Genomic DNA, 18,718 nt, shown 5'->3' on the forward strand with positions numbered 1-18,718 from the left:
CTCCCTCTCTCTGCCCCTCCACTACTTGCGCATGCATGCTCTCTCTCTCTCTCTCAAGGTAAGTAAATAAACTTTTAAAAAATCATTAAAAATAAAAGTAGCATGGTTATTAATTGGAAAACAGAGTCAATATTAAACCACTGTGAGTTAAAAAAAAAAAATCTATTACTGACCTCTCAGCAGCCCCTGTGACAACGGTGAGCATTTTGGTATTAATCCTTCTGGGCTGTTTTCTGCAGGTGGATAGTTAGATTGAGAGACGTAGGAGGATATCTGTTCCTTAACCAAAATCTGGTCAGGCCACACAAACTTTCCAGAAATGTGTGGGTTTTACCCCCCCTTCAGGGTATCAGGCCTGATACCTTTCCATGCCAATGAATAAAGACCCCTGTGCTGATTTTCGATAATACTGTGAATGTTGTGTCCCCTCATAGGCAAGGTTTTTCATCAGCAGGGTCGCCCCCTGCACCAAACCTGGAGGGTGTTTTCTGTTCTCAGTTTGCTATGTCCTCGCTGGGCTACTGCCCCATTGTCGGGAACAGTGTTTCTGAGCCAGAGTGGGGCCAGTGGGAGTCCTCCCAATGGTCTTTTCCTGCCTGCTCCCTGTCCCCTGTAACAATCAGTCCACAGCAAGCCACTCCCGAATACTGTAGGGGGTGGAGGAACAGGTGAAACCCCCCATTTCCAGCCAGTCCTGCCTTGAGAACCCCTGGAGACGATTTTGTTGTTGTTTTTAACAATACAGACAGACTCCTGGCCCCGCCTCTCTCTCCTTGAAAAGGGGTAGAGGTGGTAGAGGACCAGGTGTGTGTATTTTGAAAGAAATTCCCTGGGCGGCACCTGAGGGGCTGTGGGTTCGAGCCCTGCCATCAGGCTCTGTGCTGACAGCTCAGAGCCTGGAGCCTGCTTCGGATTCTGTCTCTCTCTCTCTCTCTGCCCTCCCCTGCTCGTGCTCTGTCTCTCTCTCTCCCTGTCTCTCTCTCTCAAAGCGTCATGATCTCACGGTTCGTGGATCCGAGCCTCACGTCGGGCTCTGTGCTGACAGCCCGGAGCCTGCTTCGGATTCTGTGTCTCCTGCTCTCTCTCTGCTTCTTCTGTGCTCACGCTCTGTCTCTCTCAAAAATAAATAAACATTAAAAAAAAAAAAAAAAAGAAGGGAAAGAAAGAAAGAAATTCCCTGGGTGATTCTAGGGACACTGTCAGTTGAAAACAACTGCTACCTTGAAGCAGGCCTCGGAAAGCAGCCGTCCAGAGCAGCGTGGGATTTGCCTTCCGTGGTGCCCAAGACCATCCCCCACCAGGCTCGCAATGTCCCCCGGGAGCTGGCTGCTGCTCTGGGGTGTCAGTAGCACTGATGGAAGCAGGCAGGTGTCTGGCCCATGTCCCAGACCCCCCTGCCTGCCTGTGTGAACCTCAACAGGTCGCTCAAACCCCCTGAGCCTCCGTGGGCAGAGTCGTGTTGCCTGGGAAGGTTGCTGCAAGGATCCGGCACGACTGGAGGTGGGCGAGGGCCGGGACACTGAGCGCAGTCCGTGAGGGCGTGTGAGTTACTTCACCAAGGAGAAAAAGGAGCAGGGTGCACGACGCGCGTTTTCTATTCGACTGCAGGGCTCCTCCACCTTTGTCTTTCAGTGTTCTTTGGTTGCCTCCCGATAGTTACAAACACAGTGAACATTTCACTGGGCATCTTCCTGGGTGCCAGGCACTGGGCTAGTGTGTTACATACATCAGCACTCTTAGAAGTCTCCAGCCTGCCCTGGAAGTAGGTGGCGGTATCCATCCCCATCTTATGGATGAGAAAATCGAGGTTCGGGGGTCGAGTGGCTCAGGTCGCACATCTTCGTCGGTGATGCAGAAAGGATTCAGACCCGAATCTCTCTCAACTCTCCAAACTCTTTTTTTTTTTTTTAGTTTCTTTACATGTTTATTTTTGAGAGAGAAAACGTGCAACTGGGGGAGGGGCAAAGAGAGAGAGGGAGACACAGAATCCGAAGCAGGGTCCAGGCTCTGAGCTGTCAGCACAGAGCCCGACACGGGGCCCGAACCCACGAACTACAAGATCACGACCTGAGCTGAAGTCAGAGGCTTAACCGACTGAGCCACCCAGGTGCCCCACTCTCCAACCACTTTAACAAGTTATTCCATTTCCTTCACCGAGCTCTGAAATGTCTGCACCCTCAGTAACACTGCCCGTTGGCTCGGCTGCCTTTAATGTATTATTATTTCAGTTAGCCCACAGCCCTTTTAATGAGTGCCTCACCCTAAAGTTTCCTAACACAGGCACACCAAGCTCCTTTTTCTGTTTACTTTAAAATTTGACCTGTGACTCAGGGAGTGGTTTGTCAAGGTAAGCCGGTCAGGCTTGCTCAGGCTCTTGGAGGAAAGTGGCACAGCCCCCCCACACACGGGAGAGAAACTGCTATCTGGCCTCTCCCGGCTGCCCAAGCAAACCTCAGCCCTTCACATTCTCTGGTTTTGAGCGTCCTGTCCTCGCAGGTTATGTTTCGGGAGAGGGTCACGTTTGGGGAATAATTTAATACTGCCCGTGGTTTGGGTTTTGTTCTGTGGAGATCAAAGCCAGACCTCTGAGAGATCAAGCTAGCATTCGCCTTGTGTGTGTATGCATGTTTCAAAAACTACTGTTAATTAAACACTTCCTATATGCCAGGAACTGTGCTAAGGGTCTCCTGTACCTTATTTAAGTTTATCTTGGAGGAGGTCCTGTCATGATCTCGTTTACCAAGGAGGAAGGAAACTAAGGATCAGAGACGTTGAGTCACACACTCAAGGCCCTAAAGCCAGCATATGGTACAGTCGGAACCCAAACTCAAGTCCACCTGCCCGCAAAACCTGAAGGCCGGTGGCGGTCTCAGCCCTGGCGCTCGGACCGTGAATCCGTGCCCGTCAGATTCTGATTCTCGTGACCCGCTGGGTCCTCTGCGTGCTGTTGTCTGTAAAAGCACCTGAGGCCCTCTCACCCAGCCACGTGTGCTTGTTTGCGACAGAGCAAGGTGACGCCTCGGCACCCACCGTGGAGCTAGTGGAGAAGCTGAAGGAGGTGGCAGCCTTCCCCAAGGACTGTGCCGACCCCGAGCGTGCGGCCGTGCTGGCCTTCCTATACTTGTACCTGTGCATCTGCCGGAAGCAGAGGTGCGTGCGTGGTCCGGGGAGGGAGCCCTGCTTCAGCCCGCCCGGGGCAGCGGGCAAGGGTTTCTGTAGCTTTGGCTACCGCAGAGCACAGGGGCTTTCTTCCAGGGTTCCGGTGACCATGGCCATTTGCCATCGCCGCACGCCCCAGGTGCCAGGCTGGACCCTTGATAGATGGTCTGCTTTTAACATTCCTAAGAAGCTCTGAGAGGGGCGCCCTCATTTGGCCCAGGAACGAAACTCAGGAAACACACTGAGGGCCGGGCTGGGGAATCAGCCCAGCTGACTTGGGTTCTGACACTTACGTTCTCAACCCCCCACTGCCTCCTCTGGCCTCTTCGATTCATTAGACCCAAAGCCGGACTCCCAAATCTACCACGTGGCTTCTCCTGCGCTGTGTCCACAGAGGCACCCCTGCTGCTCATCCCGCAGACTCCAGGGAAACTCTGTGATCAGCAAAGTGACACCTGTGTCCGTCTCACCCCTGAAGATAGGATTTGGGTTATTTGCCCTCAGGGAGGCCAGCTCACCGCCGAGGCCACGTCACGTGGTGATGGGGAGTCAGATGGCGTTGGTTCGCACCCCACGGCGGCCTCTTACTAGCTTACTTGAGGTTCTTACCCTTCCTGGGCCTCAGTGTCCTCATCTGTAAAATGGGGGTAGTAATAATACCTACCTCGTAGGCTTCTTGTGAGGCTAAATGAGTTTGTTTATTTAAACCGCTTGACTCAGAGCCTGGCACGTAGCTTGAGAAACGTTAGCTGTTATTATTTTCCTCTGAAAACTATTGGAGGATTGAAAATACGATATATGAAGTGGGCCTAGCTCTGTAACTAGCCCACGGTGAGTTTCAGTATAATTATTTTCTGTTTCAAACCCAAAGGGAAAGCCTCAGGGGGCAGCTCGTCACTCATACAGCAGACGCTGGGGGACAGGCACGGTGCAGAGGGCCCATTCATAAACGCCTCCACTCTTGCTGTCCGCCGTGGGATTTTCAACTTAAGTGGGGCACGTCCCCTTCGGGGAGGGGGTGCAGATTTCAGAATCTGATCTGAGCGGGGTGGGCATGTGTAGTTTGAAAAGGCAGCTTCGGCCTTATGGTTTTATATTTGGAAGACGGGAAAATTCCTTAATGGAAACTACAGGACACGAAATTTGACAGTCCTTGCTTGGGGGAAATGCACAGAAGATACAGTGATTCTGAACTTTCCAGTGGTAGAAAACAGGCCCGTGTTACACACAGCGGGGCACTGCTGGCCGGTAGGAAGGAGGAGGGTCCCGTGAGCGCACAGCACGCCAACATGAGGCAGTGGTGGAGAAAGGCTATGTAGTGGAGATCGTCAAGGGGAGCTAGGAATGGGCTCTGTGGGTGGCCAGCGGAAGCTTCACGGTGGCAGTGACATTTGAGAAGGGTTTTGCAGGATGGCTAGGAGTTTGCCTGGGGGCTAAAGAGGTGCAGAGCTATCCCAGGCAGGGACACAGAGAGAGCGGGGCCACGAAAGAGCCTGTGCAGGGAACAGGAAGGAGTTTAGAGAAATGGTTGGTGGCTCGGGAGGGAACGGTGTGTTCAGGAGGGAGGTGGTTCTGGTATTTATTTCCAAGTTGTCTGCATCACCACGACTTCCTACAATCCCGGAGGGCTGCTTTTGGGGTCGGGAAACTTCCGCGAGTCCAGAAACCTGGCCAGAGGCTTGGAGTCAGGCCCTGCCCACGTCCAGTCCTGGGCGACGTCGGCACCTCGCCACCCTTCAGGAGAGTCATGCCCTGCACCCCACTGTGTTTCAGGACCCTGCCCAGCCTGGACATCAGGGTGTGGTCCGAGCTGCCCACTGGGGCCGGCCTGGGCTCCAGTGCCGCCTACTCCGTGTGTGTGGCCTCCGCTCTCCTGACCACGTGCGAGGAGATCCCAAACCCGCTGAAGGACGGCGAGCCTGCCAGCAGGTAATCGCGGCCCTTGCCCTCGTCATTGTCCTTCCCGGGCACCACGACCCCGGCGTGGGTTCTCTCCCTGAGGACTCCCCGCCACCCTGTGAGGCGAGAGGTGTCTGCGGCCAATGCAGGCGGTCTGAATCCAGAGCCTGACTTCTCTGCCCTTCCCCTACCCCTCACCTCTACCTTGCCTCTTTGGGGTTCGAGTGCCCGTGATATGGTAGAAAGAACCTGAGCCTGGATGTAGGGAGCCGTTGGGCCCACTTCTGCCATTGTCTCACTGCGGGACCTCGGCCGTGCTGCTGCGCCCCTCAGGGCCTCGGTGTCCTTCTCTGTAAGAAGCTGATGGGAGCCTTAAGGACACTATTGCTGGGTCTTACGAGACAGTTATGCAAAAAAAAAAAAAAAGTGTAACACGTCAAGACATAAACACAGGAGGAGTATTTTTTTTATTTCTTATTGAAAAAATTTTCTTTTTCATGTATATTTTTGAGGCAGAGAGAGACAGAGTATGAGCGGGGGAGGGGCAGAGAGAGAGGGAGACACAGGATCGGAAGCAGGCTCCAGGCCCTGAGCTGTCAGCACGGAGCCCGACATGGGGCTCGAACCCACGAACTGTGAGATCATGACCTGAGCTGAAGTCAGACGCTCAGCCAACTGAGCCGCCCAGGCGCCCCGGGGGAGTATCTATTATTATTAAGGCATTTCCCTTCTTAGGAGCCCTTGACCTCGTTCCACGGAGGGAGCATTGCCTCTGCAGTTCTCGCGGAGTCAGCGAGGCTCGTCAGGACAGTGTCGCTGGCAGCCGTTTCTGCCACTTGGGGGCTGCATCTGGAGAAACTACAGTCCGTCCTGGGCCCACACAGCGCAGGGGAGCCCTCCCACCGGGGGCCTGGGGTCCCAACCGTGTGTGGTGTCGGGCGGACCGCCGGCCTTGTCTGTCTCCCTGTGTAGCCGGCAGAAGAGGCTGCTTACACGGTGCTGGTGCACGGTGGACGTGGCTGCGTGTTTCCTCCCAGAGCACCGCTCCTCTACCCTCCACGCCCGCTGCAGGGGCACAGAGCGGACACACTGCACTAGCCTGCAGCCTCGGACGTTTGTCCTCTTCCAGAGCTTGGCTTTGAATCGAGGCTTTCTCCCTCTGCCCTGGAAAGGCAGTGGTTTTTCCCGCAGCCCAGACCCCCCTGGCTGCCCTGTCACGGCCAATGATTTCTCTTCTGAGACACGGAGGTTAAAATACGGCTGGATTCAGACTGAGCCCCAAGGTCCCTTTGATCCTCGTGGCCACAGTGGATCTGCGGGCTCGTGATGTGATGTGTCTGTCAGCACTCCTGAGACTCGCTCTGGATGGTTCCTGTGGGTGGAGAGGAGTAGGAGGGGTGGGGTGGAGGCGGCTTTTGTCAGGGGAAGAATCTGGTAGGTGATGAGAGGCGCACCTGGAGGTAACACAAGGTGATGGTTTTCAGGGATTTCAGTGAGGTGTGCCTGCTACCTTGTTGCAGGGCGTGGGGCCACCCCCTCTTCTCCTCTGGGCTCTGTTTCCTCATCTGGAAGTGAGGGGCTGCACCTGACGGTCCCTCAGGGGGCCCTCCAGCCTTGAAGTTTGGTGCTTCTGTGATAAGATGGTGCTCGTTACCATGTGCTAATCACTGATTATAACCTAGATCAGTGAAGGCCTGCTTGCCCTGGGTCCCTTAAACAGACTCGTGTATATGGGCCAACAGACCAGCTCTGCCTTTTGAAAGGCATGGATGAGGGTCCCTGGCTGGCTCAGGCAGTGGAGTATGTGACTTTTGATCTCGGGGTCGTGAGTTTGAGCCCCACATTGGGTGTGGAGCCTACTTAAAACTTTTTTAAAAAATTTAATTTTCGGGGCACTTGGGTGGCTGAGTCGATTAAGCGTCCGACTTCAGCTCAAGTCATGATCTCACAGTTCGTGAGTTCGAGCCCTGCATCGGGCTCCGTGCTGACAGCTCAGAGCCTGGAGCCCGTTTCGGATTCTGTGTCTCCCTCTCTCTCTGCCCCTCCCCTGCTCATGCTCTGTCTCTTTCTGTCTCAGAAATAAACATTAAAAAATTTTTAATTAATTTTCAAAAGGCATGGGTGACTCGTGTGTGTGTGTGTGCATAAGTGTGTGTGTGTGTGCGCGTGCGTGTGCTCTTTCTCACGCTGATTCCTTAACATTCAGGTCTCCCGCCACCCCTGAAGACCCAGTCATTCCTTCCTAGGACTTTTGGTGAGAACAGGCCCCAACCCCTGCCCAGCGTTTCTAAATCAGACAGAGCTGGAATCAGACCAGAATCCGGTCTCCTGTGAAGACTGGGTTGGAAATCTGAGCCCCCGGAGGATGAGCAGTGCACAGGGTGGGAAGAAGATTCACCTTTGCGGAGAGGGCGGTCCAGCTGCCCCCTCTCTGTCTCGCGTGCTCACCTTTCGGTTCCTGGAAAGGTCCAGCTCTTGCACAGTTGCAGGTGCTGTGCAGCCCCGGTCTGGAATGTTCTCCCCGCACGTTCTGGCCTTGCCGACCGCGCCCTTGTCCCTCAGGCCCTCCCCCTTTCCGGATGGGGTACACGCCATCCAGCCTGCACTGCCCCTCCTGGGGGTTGTAGTTAAATATCGATTGCTTTTGGCGTCCCGTCTCCACGAGACGCCAAGCCTCAGGCGGCTGGGGGCCATGTCTCGTTCGTTCCCTACTGTGAGCTTAGCGACAGGCACACAGTAGATGCTCAGTAAATATCGGACAAATGAGTACATCCTGTTGGCGCCATAAAGCTCGGTAGTTGAGAACCTGGGCTCCTCAACCGATGTGGTTCTGATTTAGCGGTGCACAGCACGGGGATCTACTTGACCCACCTGTGCCTCAGTTTTCTCTTCCGTAGGAGAGGGGATAGTAATTGTACCGTCCCTGTAGGGTTTTCATGGGGATTGCAGGAGATGGCTCTGCAGCTGGAGAGGTTCTAGGCTGTTCTCCTGTTCCTGGCTCGTGTGGTCTCCACCAAGCCCAACCTGTGGATCCTGCCCCTTGCTGCCTCAGCGGCCCTGGCCACCCCTCTCCACCAAGGTACAGATGGACTTGTGTGTCTTCTTCAGGTGGACAGTGGAGGACTTGGAATTAATTAACAAGTGGGCCTTCCAGGGGGAGAGAGTGATTCACGGGAACCCCTCCGGAGTAGACAACGCTGTCAGTGTTTGGGGTAGGTGTGGCCGCATGCCAGTTTTCTGTGTTTGTATTATTTTATAAATTCCTGTGACCATTGTAGACGCTCAGGCTTTGTTGGGTTGGATGGATGAAACCAGCGGCTTCCGAGGAAAACAGTGTTTTCCTGCTTGGGGGTGAGGGAGGGGAGAAATTCCAGGGTCCTGCCTCACACCTGCTGAACCCAAACCTCTGGGGGTCCTGGGGGGGGCGGTCATGGCAGGGCCCGGGAAGCTACAGGTGCGGTGAGCTCCCCATGAGGGTTGCCACAGTACAGCTGCAGGGTCACGGCCGTAGCGCCTGGCAGTCACACGAGCTGCTGTGGGATACTGGCTTCCCGGACCCGGCCACGGTCCTGGGCCCACCTTCACCACGTGGCCTGTGGCACGAGGCCGGGCAGCCTGGAGGGAGGGCGAGCTCCCTGGCGGAGCGCGGAGTGCCTTTGTGCCCTCCCGGGACCTTTTGTGACCGAAGCTGGCACGACTAGTTAACAAGGGTTTAACCTGTTCCCCGGATGGGGCAGAACTCTTACCCACTCAAGCCCAGCTTCTCTCCCAAGGGGCAGACACACACAGCTTTTCCCACAGCTCTGACCCGCTGCTTCTTCTCTTCAGGGGGAGCACTCCGATACCAGCAAGGAAAGATTTCGCTCCTAAAGAGGTAATTCTGGGGTAGGGCAGCCCCTCCCGGCATGGCTGCCTCATCGCGTCATGGGGGGGGGGGCTCTGTCTCGTTGTGTGGTAACATGTGGGGCAGCATTTCTGGCTTTTTGTTGTTGTTGTTTATTTTTGAGAAGGGGGAGGCGCAGAGAGCAAAAGAGAGAATCGTGGAGGGATAGAGGATCGGAAGCGGGCTCTGTGCTGACAGCAGACAGCCCGAAGCGGGGCTCGAATTCATGAACTGTGAGATCATAACCTGAACCGAAGTCAGACACTTAACTGACTGAGCCCCCCAGGCACCCCTGGCTTTCTTTCCCCTCCCCTGTGAGGCCCTCCCAGGCCGTGGGCCATGAGGACACCCCGTTCTTGCCTTCTGTGCTGCAGCTCTTAAATTGCCAAGAGATTAGAGGGAGAAGTCATGCGTGGCCGTGCCATTCACCTTTCAGAGAGCGGCTGCTCCCGCAGACCCCTGGGTCGTCATTCATTTCATTCATTCGATTGTGTATGCATTTAGCAAATGAGAATTGATATCTTCCTGTGTTCCCGAGGACACTGTACTAGGGTCTAGCGATGTAAAAATGAGTCTGGGACACAATTTTGGTGGCAGGGCAGGGTGGGAGGAGAGTGGGGGCGGGTCGGGGGGGGCCAGCAGACACGCACACAAAGCCACTGCAGGTGAACATGAGGGTTGCCACAGTCGGGCACTCGAGGCAGAGCCAGGGCTCAGGCTCGTGAGAGGCTTCCAGCAGGGGTGACATTTGAGAACTTCTCAGCCCGTTTCCCAGGTTCCCTTACCCCCTCCCTCGGGAGCAATCGGAACTACAAACATGCATGTTAAAATAGAGCATGCTGTGTTCTCTTTGGACTCAGAGTGGAAATGTCCCATGCGGGCAGCGACTCCCAGGGTGAGCAGGTGGCAGTTCCTTGAGCCCTCGATGGAGTCAGGTGGTGTCCCAGGGCACTTTGCCACCCAGGCGGGCCTTTCCACGGTGATGAGGGCGGTCCTCACAGCCCATGGGCAGCAAGTCCTGGCCCACTGCCCTTGCCAGCTGGGCCATGCCAAGTGGCCCTCGCCAGCTGGGCCAAGGAGGGGCTCCTTGACCTGGCGTGATGTGCCACGTCACTTCCACCTGCACCTCTGGGAACTTTCTGCCCCAGTTCTCTTGGCTTCCAGGAGCCACGCCTGCCTTTCTGAGGTTCTGCGCTAGGGTCTCTCAGCCTTGGCACCATTGACGTAGTGGACCGGACGATTCTTTATAGGGCGGGTGCTGCCCTGTGTGGCATGGTTAGGATATTTAGTGGCATCCCCGTGCTTTACCCGCTAGATGCCGGTAGCATCTCCCCTGTCTCCCAGTTGCGACAGCCAAAAATGTCTCCAGACATTGCCAGTGTCCCCTGGAGGGCAGAATCCCCCTGGATGACAGCCTTCACTCTGCACAGAGGAGGAAGCAGGGCCATTCGGGAAAGTGGAACCAGCTTGCTCCGGCTGCTGTGCAGTCAGGGCAGTGGGGCCTGGGGCCCAGGAGGGGCCGGCTCTGCCACGTAGACTGACTCCCCGTGCAGCGACATCAGGAGTCCCCACTGGACTCTGAGGTACCGGACGCAGGCCTGCCCGCGGGGCTCAGCCCACTGGAGGAGCAGGCACGACTGTGATCCTCGGCACGAAGATACCCAGAGGATGATGTGAATGCCCTGAAGCTGCCACGGATGGCGCGAGGGGTGACAGATTTGGGCGTCACAGGGGCAGTGACGTCTCATTCAGTGTTTCCTGAGGGCTAGTTATATCCTAAGCACCGACTGGGCCCCAGCTAACGTGGTGGCGTGGGCACGTGTACGTTCTACTGAAGGGAAATGAGGGGATGAGTGAGGAGGCAGGAGGGGGGCCTGAGGCATATCCGGTGGCCAGCTGGTGGTGGCATGGCGGACAGAGGCTCTGGGGTCTGCGGGCCCAGCTCTGCCACTTTCAAGCTGGGTGCTCTTTTTTTGTTTTGTTTGATTTATTTTTAATGTGTGTTTATTCTTAAGGGAGAGAGAGAGGGAGAGAGAGAATGAGTGGGGGAGGGGTGGAGCAAGAGGGAGACACAGAATCCAAAGCAGGCTCCGGGCTCCGAGCTGTCAGCACAGAGCCGGATGCGGGGCCCGAACTCACAGCCACGAGATCACGGCCTGAGCTGAAGTCGGACGCCCAACCGACTGAGCCGCCCAGGCGCCCCACTGAGCCGGGTGCTCTTGAGTGAGTCGCTCTTCCTGAGGCACACGCCTCCTCGTTTATATAACGAGGATCCTGAGCCCAGAATCAGAAACGGCACCTGTAGAGTGCTTTGCTCTCTGCTGAGATCAAACTTAATGCCACAGATACCGAGCAACTACCATGTGCTGGGTGCTGGGGCCTCAGTGGGGAACAAAAAGTCCCGCCTTCACGGAACTCACACTTTGTTGGGAGGAGACAACCAATGAACAGATGGTTCCACGAGAGCATGTTAGGCCGTTGGATGGGATGATCCGGGGAGGCCCCCAATGAAATGACATCTGAGCAGAGACCTGAATGGAACACGAGAGTTAGGTGGGTCCCTGACGGAGGAAATGCAAGTGCAAAGGCCCTGAGGCAGGAATGTGCCTGGCGTGCTGAGCTGCAGCTACAGGGCCAGGATGGCTGAGAGGAGCGCACACCCAGGGAGGGCGGGGGTGAGATAAGATTGAGGGGTTAGCCGTGCCTAGCACGCACAAGCACTCGCGGAGCACAGCCTGGGTGGTCTCTAGATGCCCGCAGAGCCTGGGGTTTTAGTGGGGCCGGCAGCGCTAGGAGCCGCCTGTTCGCAGAGGACTTGTTTAAGGAAGATGAAGACACAGTGTTCCAACTCCTCCCGTCCCGACGGATGGGAACACAGAGCAAACCGACCTTCACTGCTGGCTGCGGGGCGCCACGGCGAGCAGATGGCTGATTCTCTGAGAAGCCGGGAGGCCAGACTCCACGTTGATCCCGCCAGTGGCTTCAAGAGGAACCCTTTCCCCCCAAACCACGCATGGTGCTTCTCTATTAAAAAAAAATGCATTGTTTGCAAAGTGGATCAAGACGCGGCCTCCCAGAACGCTGCCCTTTTGAGAAACGGCTTGTCTTTAAGGGGAAAAGAAAAGGCAAATAGAATGTTCATCTTTTGTAAAGTTAAAAAAAGAAAAAGAGCCGGCCTCCAAGGCTGGGAATCGATATTAATTTCATGGGCTTATGGGCGGTGAGATCAAGCAGGTTTCTGGCAGCCTTTTCCAGCCCTATTGGATTTTACAGTCTCGAGTTGTGAAAAGAAAAACGAATAAAGGTATCAAGGGGTCTGCCTGTCTCCAGCTGTCTTGGGGCAGAGCTCATCCAAATACTCAGTCCCCGGCCCGTGGTGCTCTGAAAGGCAGCTTGGGATGACAAGAAATGGGGCCTTAAGTCCCCAGGGACAGCTAGGCATAGGACAGTTGCGATCGTGACTTTAGGAGGTAGCCTAAAGCTCAGAAGGTAGGTGAGGGCAGCTCACTGTGGCCGTCCTGGGGCCTCTGTTCTCTCACCTGGGACAGCCGAGCAGGGATGAAGGACTCCCTCTGACCATATCTGGCTTTGGGCCATGGCGGCTTGTCTGGGAGCCATCAAGGCAGGGCAGGGATGGGCTCAGCCTGAGGGGAACCTGCCTGCCACCCAAGTCTGCCCTCCGCCCCTTCACCCCACTGTTCACCATACCAGCTCCCCTGGGTGCCTTCCTACCCTGTGTGCACCCCCTCTGTGTGATCCGTCCCAGGTCCCGTTGCTTTTCTTCCTAAATCTCTTCCACTCCGGCAGCCTGGGGTGGCCCACGCGACAGAACCTTCACCCCCTCTTGTACTGTTGGCCATAGTGCCTTTGAACTCATCCAACTCTGTGAACCCGGTGTGCTCGGCCAGCTGCAGGCGAAGCCAGGCCCCCTCACATGTGCCCAGCACATGGTAGGTGCCCAGTTGAAGTCAAGTGGGTGAGTGACGAGCCAAAGGAAAGTGTCCCGACTGGCCAGGGCCTGAAGCGGAGACGCAGCCATGATTGGCGGCAGGAGCCCCCCCACCCATCCCGCTCCTCTCGCTCTCCCCCTCCAGCCCACTGAGGTCCCCTTTTCTGGGCCTCCGCTTCCTCCTGTGTCAGGGTCGGGTGACGTTTGGGAGTGCCCCCGGCCCTGACGCGGCTCCTCCATCCCGAGCTCACCATGGACCCTCTTCACCCCGCAGGCTGCCGGCTCTGAGGATCCTGCTGACCAACACCAAGGTCCCTCGCAGCACCAAGGCTCTCGTGGCCAGCGTCAGGAGCAGGCTGCTTAAGGTGCTTCGTGTTCACTCGGGCGGGTTTCTGGCAGGGCCCCGACAGCCAGGTCTAGGGGCTCGAGCTCTCCCTCTGCCGCATGGGCTAGCGGAGGGGCAGGATGGGTGATGGGGACCGGGGGAGGCTGTTTTGGGCAGACCAGGAGGTGCTGTGTGTCCATCCCAGCCGGGAGGCAGCACAAGGAGTGTCAGACACGCTGGCTTGGTGGTGCGAATCCCCCCGCTTCTGTGAGGGGGCCTGGGCAAGACAGATCCCCGGCAGGAAGGAGAAGGGGTTTCCTCAGACGGTGGGAGCAGGCCATGGGGACACCTCCCTCCTCCCGTGGCCGGGGCGGCTGTCTAGTGTCTGCCCTGCCCCAGGCCTCACGGGCCCTTGCTTGCTCTCCCTCCAGTTCCCAGAGATCGTGGCGCCCGTGCTGACCTCCATAGATGCTATCTCCCTGGAGTGCGAGCGGATGCTGGGGGAGATGGTGGCTGCCCCCGCCCCGGAGCACTACCTGGTGCTGGAAGTAAGAGCCCGTCTGCAGGGTCCCCGGTCTCACCCACACCACTGCCTGAGGCAGGGGCTCACCCTCTGCGCTTACAGTTCCCCGAACTGAAACCTGGGGGCTGGGCCCGGGCCTGGGGTCCCGTGTATGCCAAGGCCAGCGAGCGTGCCTTCTTCTTACGCCTTTCCCCAGCTGATTCAGAGCCGCGAAGAGAGTATGTCGAAAGCACAGAGGGCAGCGCCTGGCGCATGCTAAGTGTGACGGGCCAGGTTTGGGTTCACACACGTAAGGCGCGGTGGGATATTGCTGACCCCATCTTCCAGAGGTCCAGGAGCCATTTCCTGCACGGCCATCCCTTTCCCGTTATGTTTGCTCGCTGCATTTGTGTCCTTTGGTGACTGTTTATCACTGGCGTGCTTTGGCTCACACGTATTCTAACATGGTTCTTTCTTCCCTGTGACCCGAGCCACTACCCTTTGCATAATTCCAGCGTAGAGGCGGAGGCTTCGCGCCCTGGGTTTGATCAGATCCGGGTCTGAATCCCAGCTTCACCTCTGCTGGTCTCACTGGAGTGTCTTAAGAGTGCAGCGAGGCCCGGTAGGCGACAGGCAGTTACCATGCCCGATGAGCCACCGGCTCAGTAAGCCCGAGGGCCCAGGGTCATCCTCAGACACGGCCCGTGTGGCCTGGCAAATGTGGATCGACCTTAAAGAGCCACCTGGCTTCCCTTGGAGAATCAGAGGATCCGGCAGGTCGTGGAGGGGTGAGGCTTGGTAGCAACAGTCAGCTGGAAGTGCAGAAGAGGCCCTGGGAGGAGGCCCTGGGGTCTCCATTTCCCCATAGTCCCCACCTCTCCCTAAGCGTCACCTGCAGCTGCTGCGGTCCACCTGGTGCCTTTCTGTCCCGCGGGATGCATTTGAATCTGCAGCTCCTATAGTGAATGGAAGCAGCTACTAAACCAAGTCTCTTCACAAATGATTTCGCACTTGGTCTCTATAACCACCTCCCTGTGAAGTGGGTATATTGCCCCCGTTTTACAGGTATGAATACTGAGACCTCAAGAGCAACTTTCTGCAAGGTTCGCCAACTAGTGGGTGGCCGTGCCAGGTGTTAAACTGACTTACGGGTTTATCTCTGTAGCCAGCAGATCTTTAATGAGCACCCACCATGGGCCAGGGGCAGCGACCCGCTCTCGTTTCTGTGCTTTTGGTCCCATTTCCTTAGCTGTCTGCCTCCAGTCCCCCAGCCTTTGCCTTGCCGGCTTCAATTCCTTTCACGTAGAAAGGAGGGAACACAGTCCTCCTGAGCAGGAAATTAATAATGATAGAGTACTGCCTAAAATATACCCTGTTGAGCCCCCGGAGAATGCCACAGAACAGCACGTTGATTATACATTGTGTGTATTTTTGGCTGTGGCAGCCGCTGAAATGTGCAGCTCGCCTCCTGGACAGCTTTGTGCTCAAACCAGCGAGCTGTTCTCCTGTGTCACAACCTGTCATCTGATCCTTGACAGATTTTGGATCAGAATGTGACAGGTGTCTGAAACCTGCCTCGGCAACGTGACACCTGGCGCTCAGGCGCAGAGAGCGGGCCCCCAGAACTTCTCCCTCGCATCCAGCCCCTGGGGCCGGGGAGAGGCACCCGGGGCGGCCACCGGGCCATCACGCCTGTCTGCTCGTTTGTCAGAAGTGCTGGGGTGTGTGAGGCGGGCTGCAGGGGAGGGCCGACCCGACCGCGCCCGAAGGACCCCCCCCCCCCCACCCCCCGGCAGGAGGGCCAGGTGGGCCCGGCCGACAGCTCCGTGATTGGCAACCCTCGCAGCACACGCGCTCCCGGTTCCCCGGAGCAGAGCCGCGCGCTCTCAAGCCCCGCGCGGCGAGAAGTAGGCGGCAGCAGGAATGCTGAGGGCGCTCGCTCTTGGAGGCGGGGTAGACGGGAGCTTCGCATGGGGCAGACCCGGTTTCCAGTGCTGGCTTGGTACCTTACCAGCCCAGTGACCTTAGGCAAGTCACCTTCCGCTCTGAGCCTTAGCGGCGCCCCCTTTGTACTACGGGGGTAACTGTGCTAGGACCGCAAAAGTAATGATAGCAGCTGACTTCCACGGAGCCCTGATCTCAGGCCAGGTGTCATGTGAAAAACTCCGATTTCTTCCTCACTGCAGTGAGACAGATCCTCTTAGGATGCCAGTTTTACAAGCGGGGAAACTGAGGCACGGGGTGAGAGGCCTTGCCCAAGAACCTAGAAGTAGCAGAGCTGGGACTGAAACCCAGTCCCCTCCCCTTGATTCCAGATCCCACATCCTTTTTTTTTTAATGTTTATTTATTTTGAGAGAGAGAGAATGCATGCGTGGGCGGTGGGGCAGAGAGAGAGAACCCCAAGCAGGCGCTGTCAGGATGGAGCCCAACGCAGGGCTTGATCTCACAAACCCTGAGATCAAGACCTGAGTCGAAATCAAGAGCCAGATGTTTAACAGACTGAGTCATCCAGGCACCCCCCAGATCCCACATTCTTTAAAAAAAATTTTTTTTAATGTTTTATTTATTTTTGAGAGAGAGCGAGCATGAGCGGGGGAGGGGCAGAGAAAGAAGGAGACACAGAATCCAAAGCAGGCTCCAGGCTCTGCGCTGTCAGCGCAGAGCCCGATGCAGAGCTCGAACCCACCAACTGTGAGATCATGATGTGAGCTGAAATCGGAGGCTGAACTGAGCCCCCCGGGTGCTCTGCCCGATCTCACATTCTTCACTTGCCCGTGGCAGGGACCACAGGTGGGTGCTCGTTCTTAGAGCCCCAGCATTTAGCACGGTGCCCGCCCAGACGCTGCTGGAGCAAATGAAATGTACGTAGGGGTCCCTGGGCTGCGATAGCTATCAGTTTTCTTATCTCATCAACCTGCATCGTTGGAGCCTCAGAAGAGCAGGAGTTTTACGCAAATCAGAGAAACCAGAAAAACATTTAGCTCTTTCCCCCACTTATGACCTTGTTTGAATAAGAAACCAGTTCTTATTCTGAAAATTGGTACCCGCGGCCGCTGTCGGATGGCGTATCGCTTCAGACTTGTGCAGATGATAGAAATCCATCTCAAGCAGGCGTTAGCAGGAAAGGAATTTATTGGCTCATAACTGGGAAGACCAGCAGGAAGAGCTTCGAGCATAGCTGGATCCAGGGGCCAAAACAACCTAGTCTGAAATCTCTCCATCTTCCATGCACTCTCTGGCCGTGTGTAGGGCAGAGGGCAGAGAGAACTCTGGCAGCTTATTTCTGAAGTCAACCAGTTTTCGCAGCTCGAGGGCAGAGGCAGAGAAAACCCTGGGAAGGCGGTGGTTGGCCCAGCTTGGGTCACAGGTCCATCCCTGAGCAATCACCGTGGCCAGAGGCTTCTTCGGCCAGGCCTGGGACGTGTGTTCCCCACCAGCTCCACCCCAGCCCCATGGGAAGTCTCGCGGGAAGGAGACGTTCTTTTACCAGCGGACAGGGACACAGTGCCGGCTTGCCTAAGCCATTTTGCTCTCCCAAACCGGCGGCTGTCACACGCATGGGGTGGACACAGGACCTTGGCTTCAGGCTGGCCGAGTGGGAACAGACTGAACCTTCTCCTGCAGGAGCTCATCGACATGAACCAGCACCATCTGAACGCCCTCGGCGTGGGCCATGCCTCCCTGGACCAGCTGTGCCAGGTGACCATGGCCCATGGACTGCACAGCAAGCTCACTGGCGCGGGCGGTGGTGGCTGTGGCATTACACTCCTCAGGCCAGGTACCGGGGAGCAGGCTGGGTAGGGTGGGTTGGCAGCCTGGGCTCGTACAAAGGTTCTACCTGGGCGGTTCCCTTGGGAGGAGGGAGAAGCTGGAGAACAGTCTCACCTCTGCCGTGGGGCCTCAGTCAAGTTAGTTCACCACTCTGGGCCTTTGTTGCTGCATTGGTGGAACAAGGACGCTGATGGCTAGTTTATGATTGTTGTCTAGACGCAAGGAGAAAAGTGCCTTTAGAAAGCCTGGCACAGGGCTGGGCTGGGGGAGGGGCCGCCATTATGGCGGCTGTCCCCACCACCTCCTCACCTGCCAAGTCTCCCACAGGTTTGAGGAATAACCAGGACGTTGTCATCACCCGCTGTCACCTCTTGATGTGGCCAAGATGGGGACTGACCTTGCTACAAAACCGAGGGCTTTCTTCCCCCGCCCCCCAGTGTCTGGGGAAAGAGCAAGGCCGGGTAACGGTACCCGGGGCCGGCTCGGTCACCACACTGCACCTGCCCTCGGGACTTGGCACTCAGTGCTCCCGCCTGTGCGGCCTTCCCTTTCCCCCTGCTGCTGGTCTTTCTCTCCCCTCCTTTACCTTCTCCTCCTCCCTTTTTCTCCCACCGTTGCCCACTGCTCTGTAGTAAGCCCACAGTGGCCCCAACCACCCCCCTCGCTCTCAGCACAGCCCCAGACCTCAGGAAGTCACTGTGGCCTACAGCCGACTTTGACCGTTGGCCCCTCGTTCACGGTCAGTGACGATGATGAGGGAGAACACTTCTGGGGCGTGTACCGCGTACCAGGCAGTGTACCCGGCGCCTTCCCTGCCTTTCCTCATGGAAGCCTCTCAGTAACCCTTGGGGAGTAGTAATCACTATTGGCCCCCTTCCCAAATGAGGAGACCGAGGCTCAGAGAAGGGAAGCCGCTTGTCTGGGGCCCCACGGCTGGTACGCGGTGGGGCCGGGGCCGTGTGACTCGGGGCCCGTGACTTTTCCTGTTGCTCCGTGCCCACCGCTGCCCCCTCCCCCAGAGGGTGCAAGGCTCCACATTCCAACGGGAAGACCTGTCCCGGGCCTTTTCCTGAACAGCCTCGAAGGGAGCAGACGAGTGTGGGGTGACCTGCTGCCTTCCGTCCCCCCAGATCTGGAGCAGTCGGTGGTCGAGGCCGTGAAGCAGGCCCTGAGCAGCTGCGGCTTTGACTGCTGGGAAACCAGCATCGGTGCCCCTGGCATCTCTGTCC

General features: G+C 56.8%; 1 protein-coding gene across 1 annotated transcript in view; it reads left to right on the forward strand.

The window, feature by feature from the left end:
- MVK (mevalonate kinase) overlaps nt 1–18,718 on the forward strand; it is a 35,281-nt gene that overhangs the window by 3,285 nt on the left and 13,278 nt on the right. The window contains 8 exon segments of the mRNA XM_053206195.1: nt 3,006–3,150; nt 4,933–5,088; nt 8,167–8,270; nt 8,887–8,932; nt 13,165–13,255; nt 13,647–13,763; nt 17,343–17,496; nt 18,620–18,717. Coding sequence (XP_053062170.1) covers nt 3,006–3,150; nt 4,933–5,088; nt 8,167–8,270; nt 8,887–8,932; nt 13,165–13,255; nt 13,647–13,763; nt 17,343–17,496; nt 18,620–18,717 — 911 coding nt within the window.

This window comes from Acinonyx jubatus, chromosome D3 (assembly GCF_027475565.1).
Source record: "Acinonyx jubatus isolate Ajub_Pintada_27869175 chromosome D3, VMU_Ajub_asm_v1.0, whole genome shotgun sequence".
Classification (NCBI taxonomy): Eukaryota; Metazoa; Chordata; class Mammalia; order Carnivora; family Felidae; genus Acinonyx; species Acinonyx jubatus.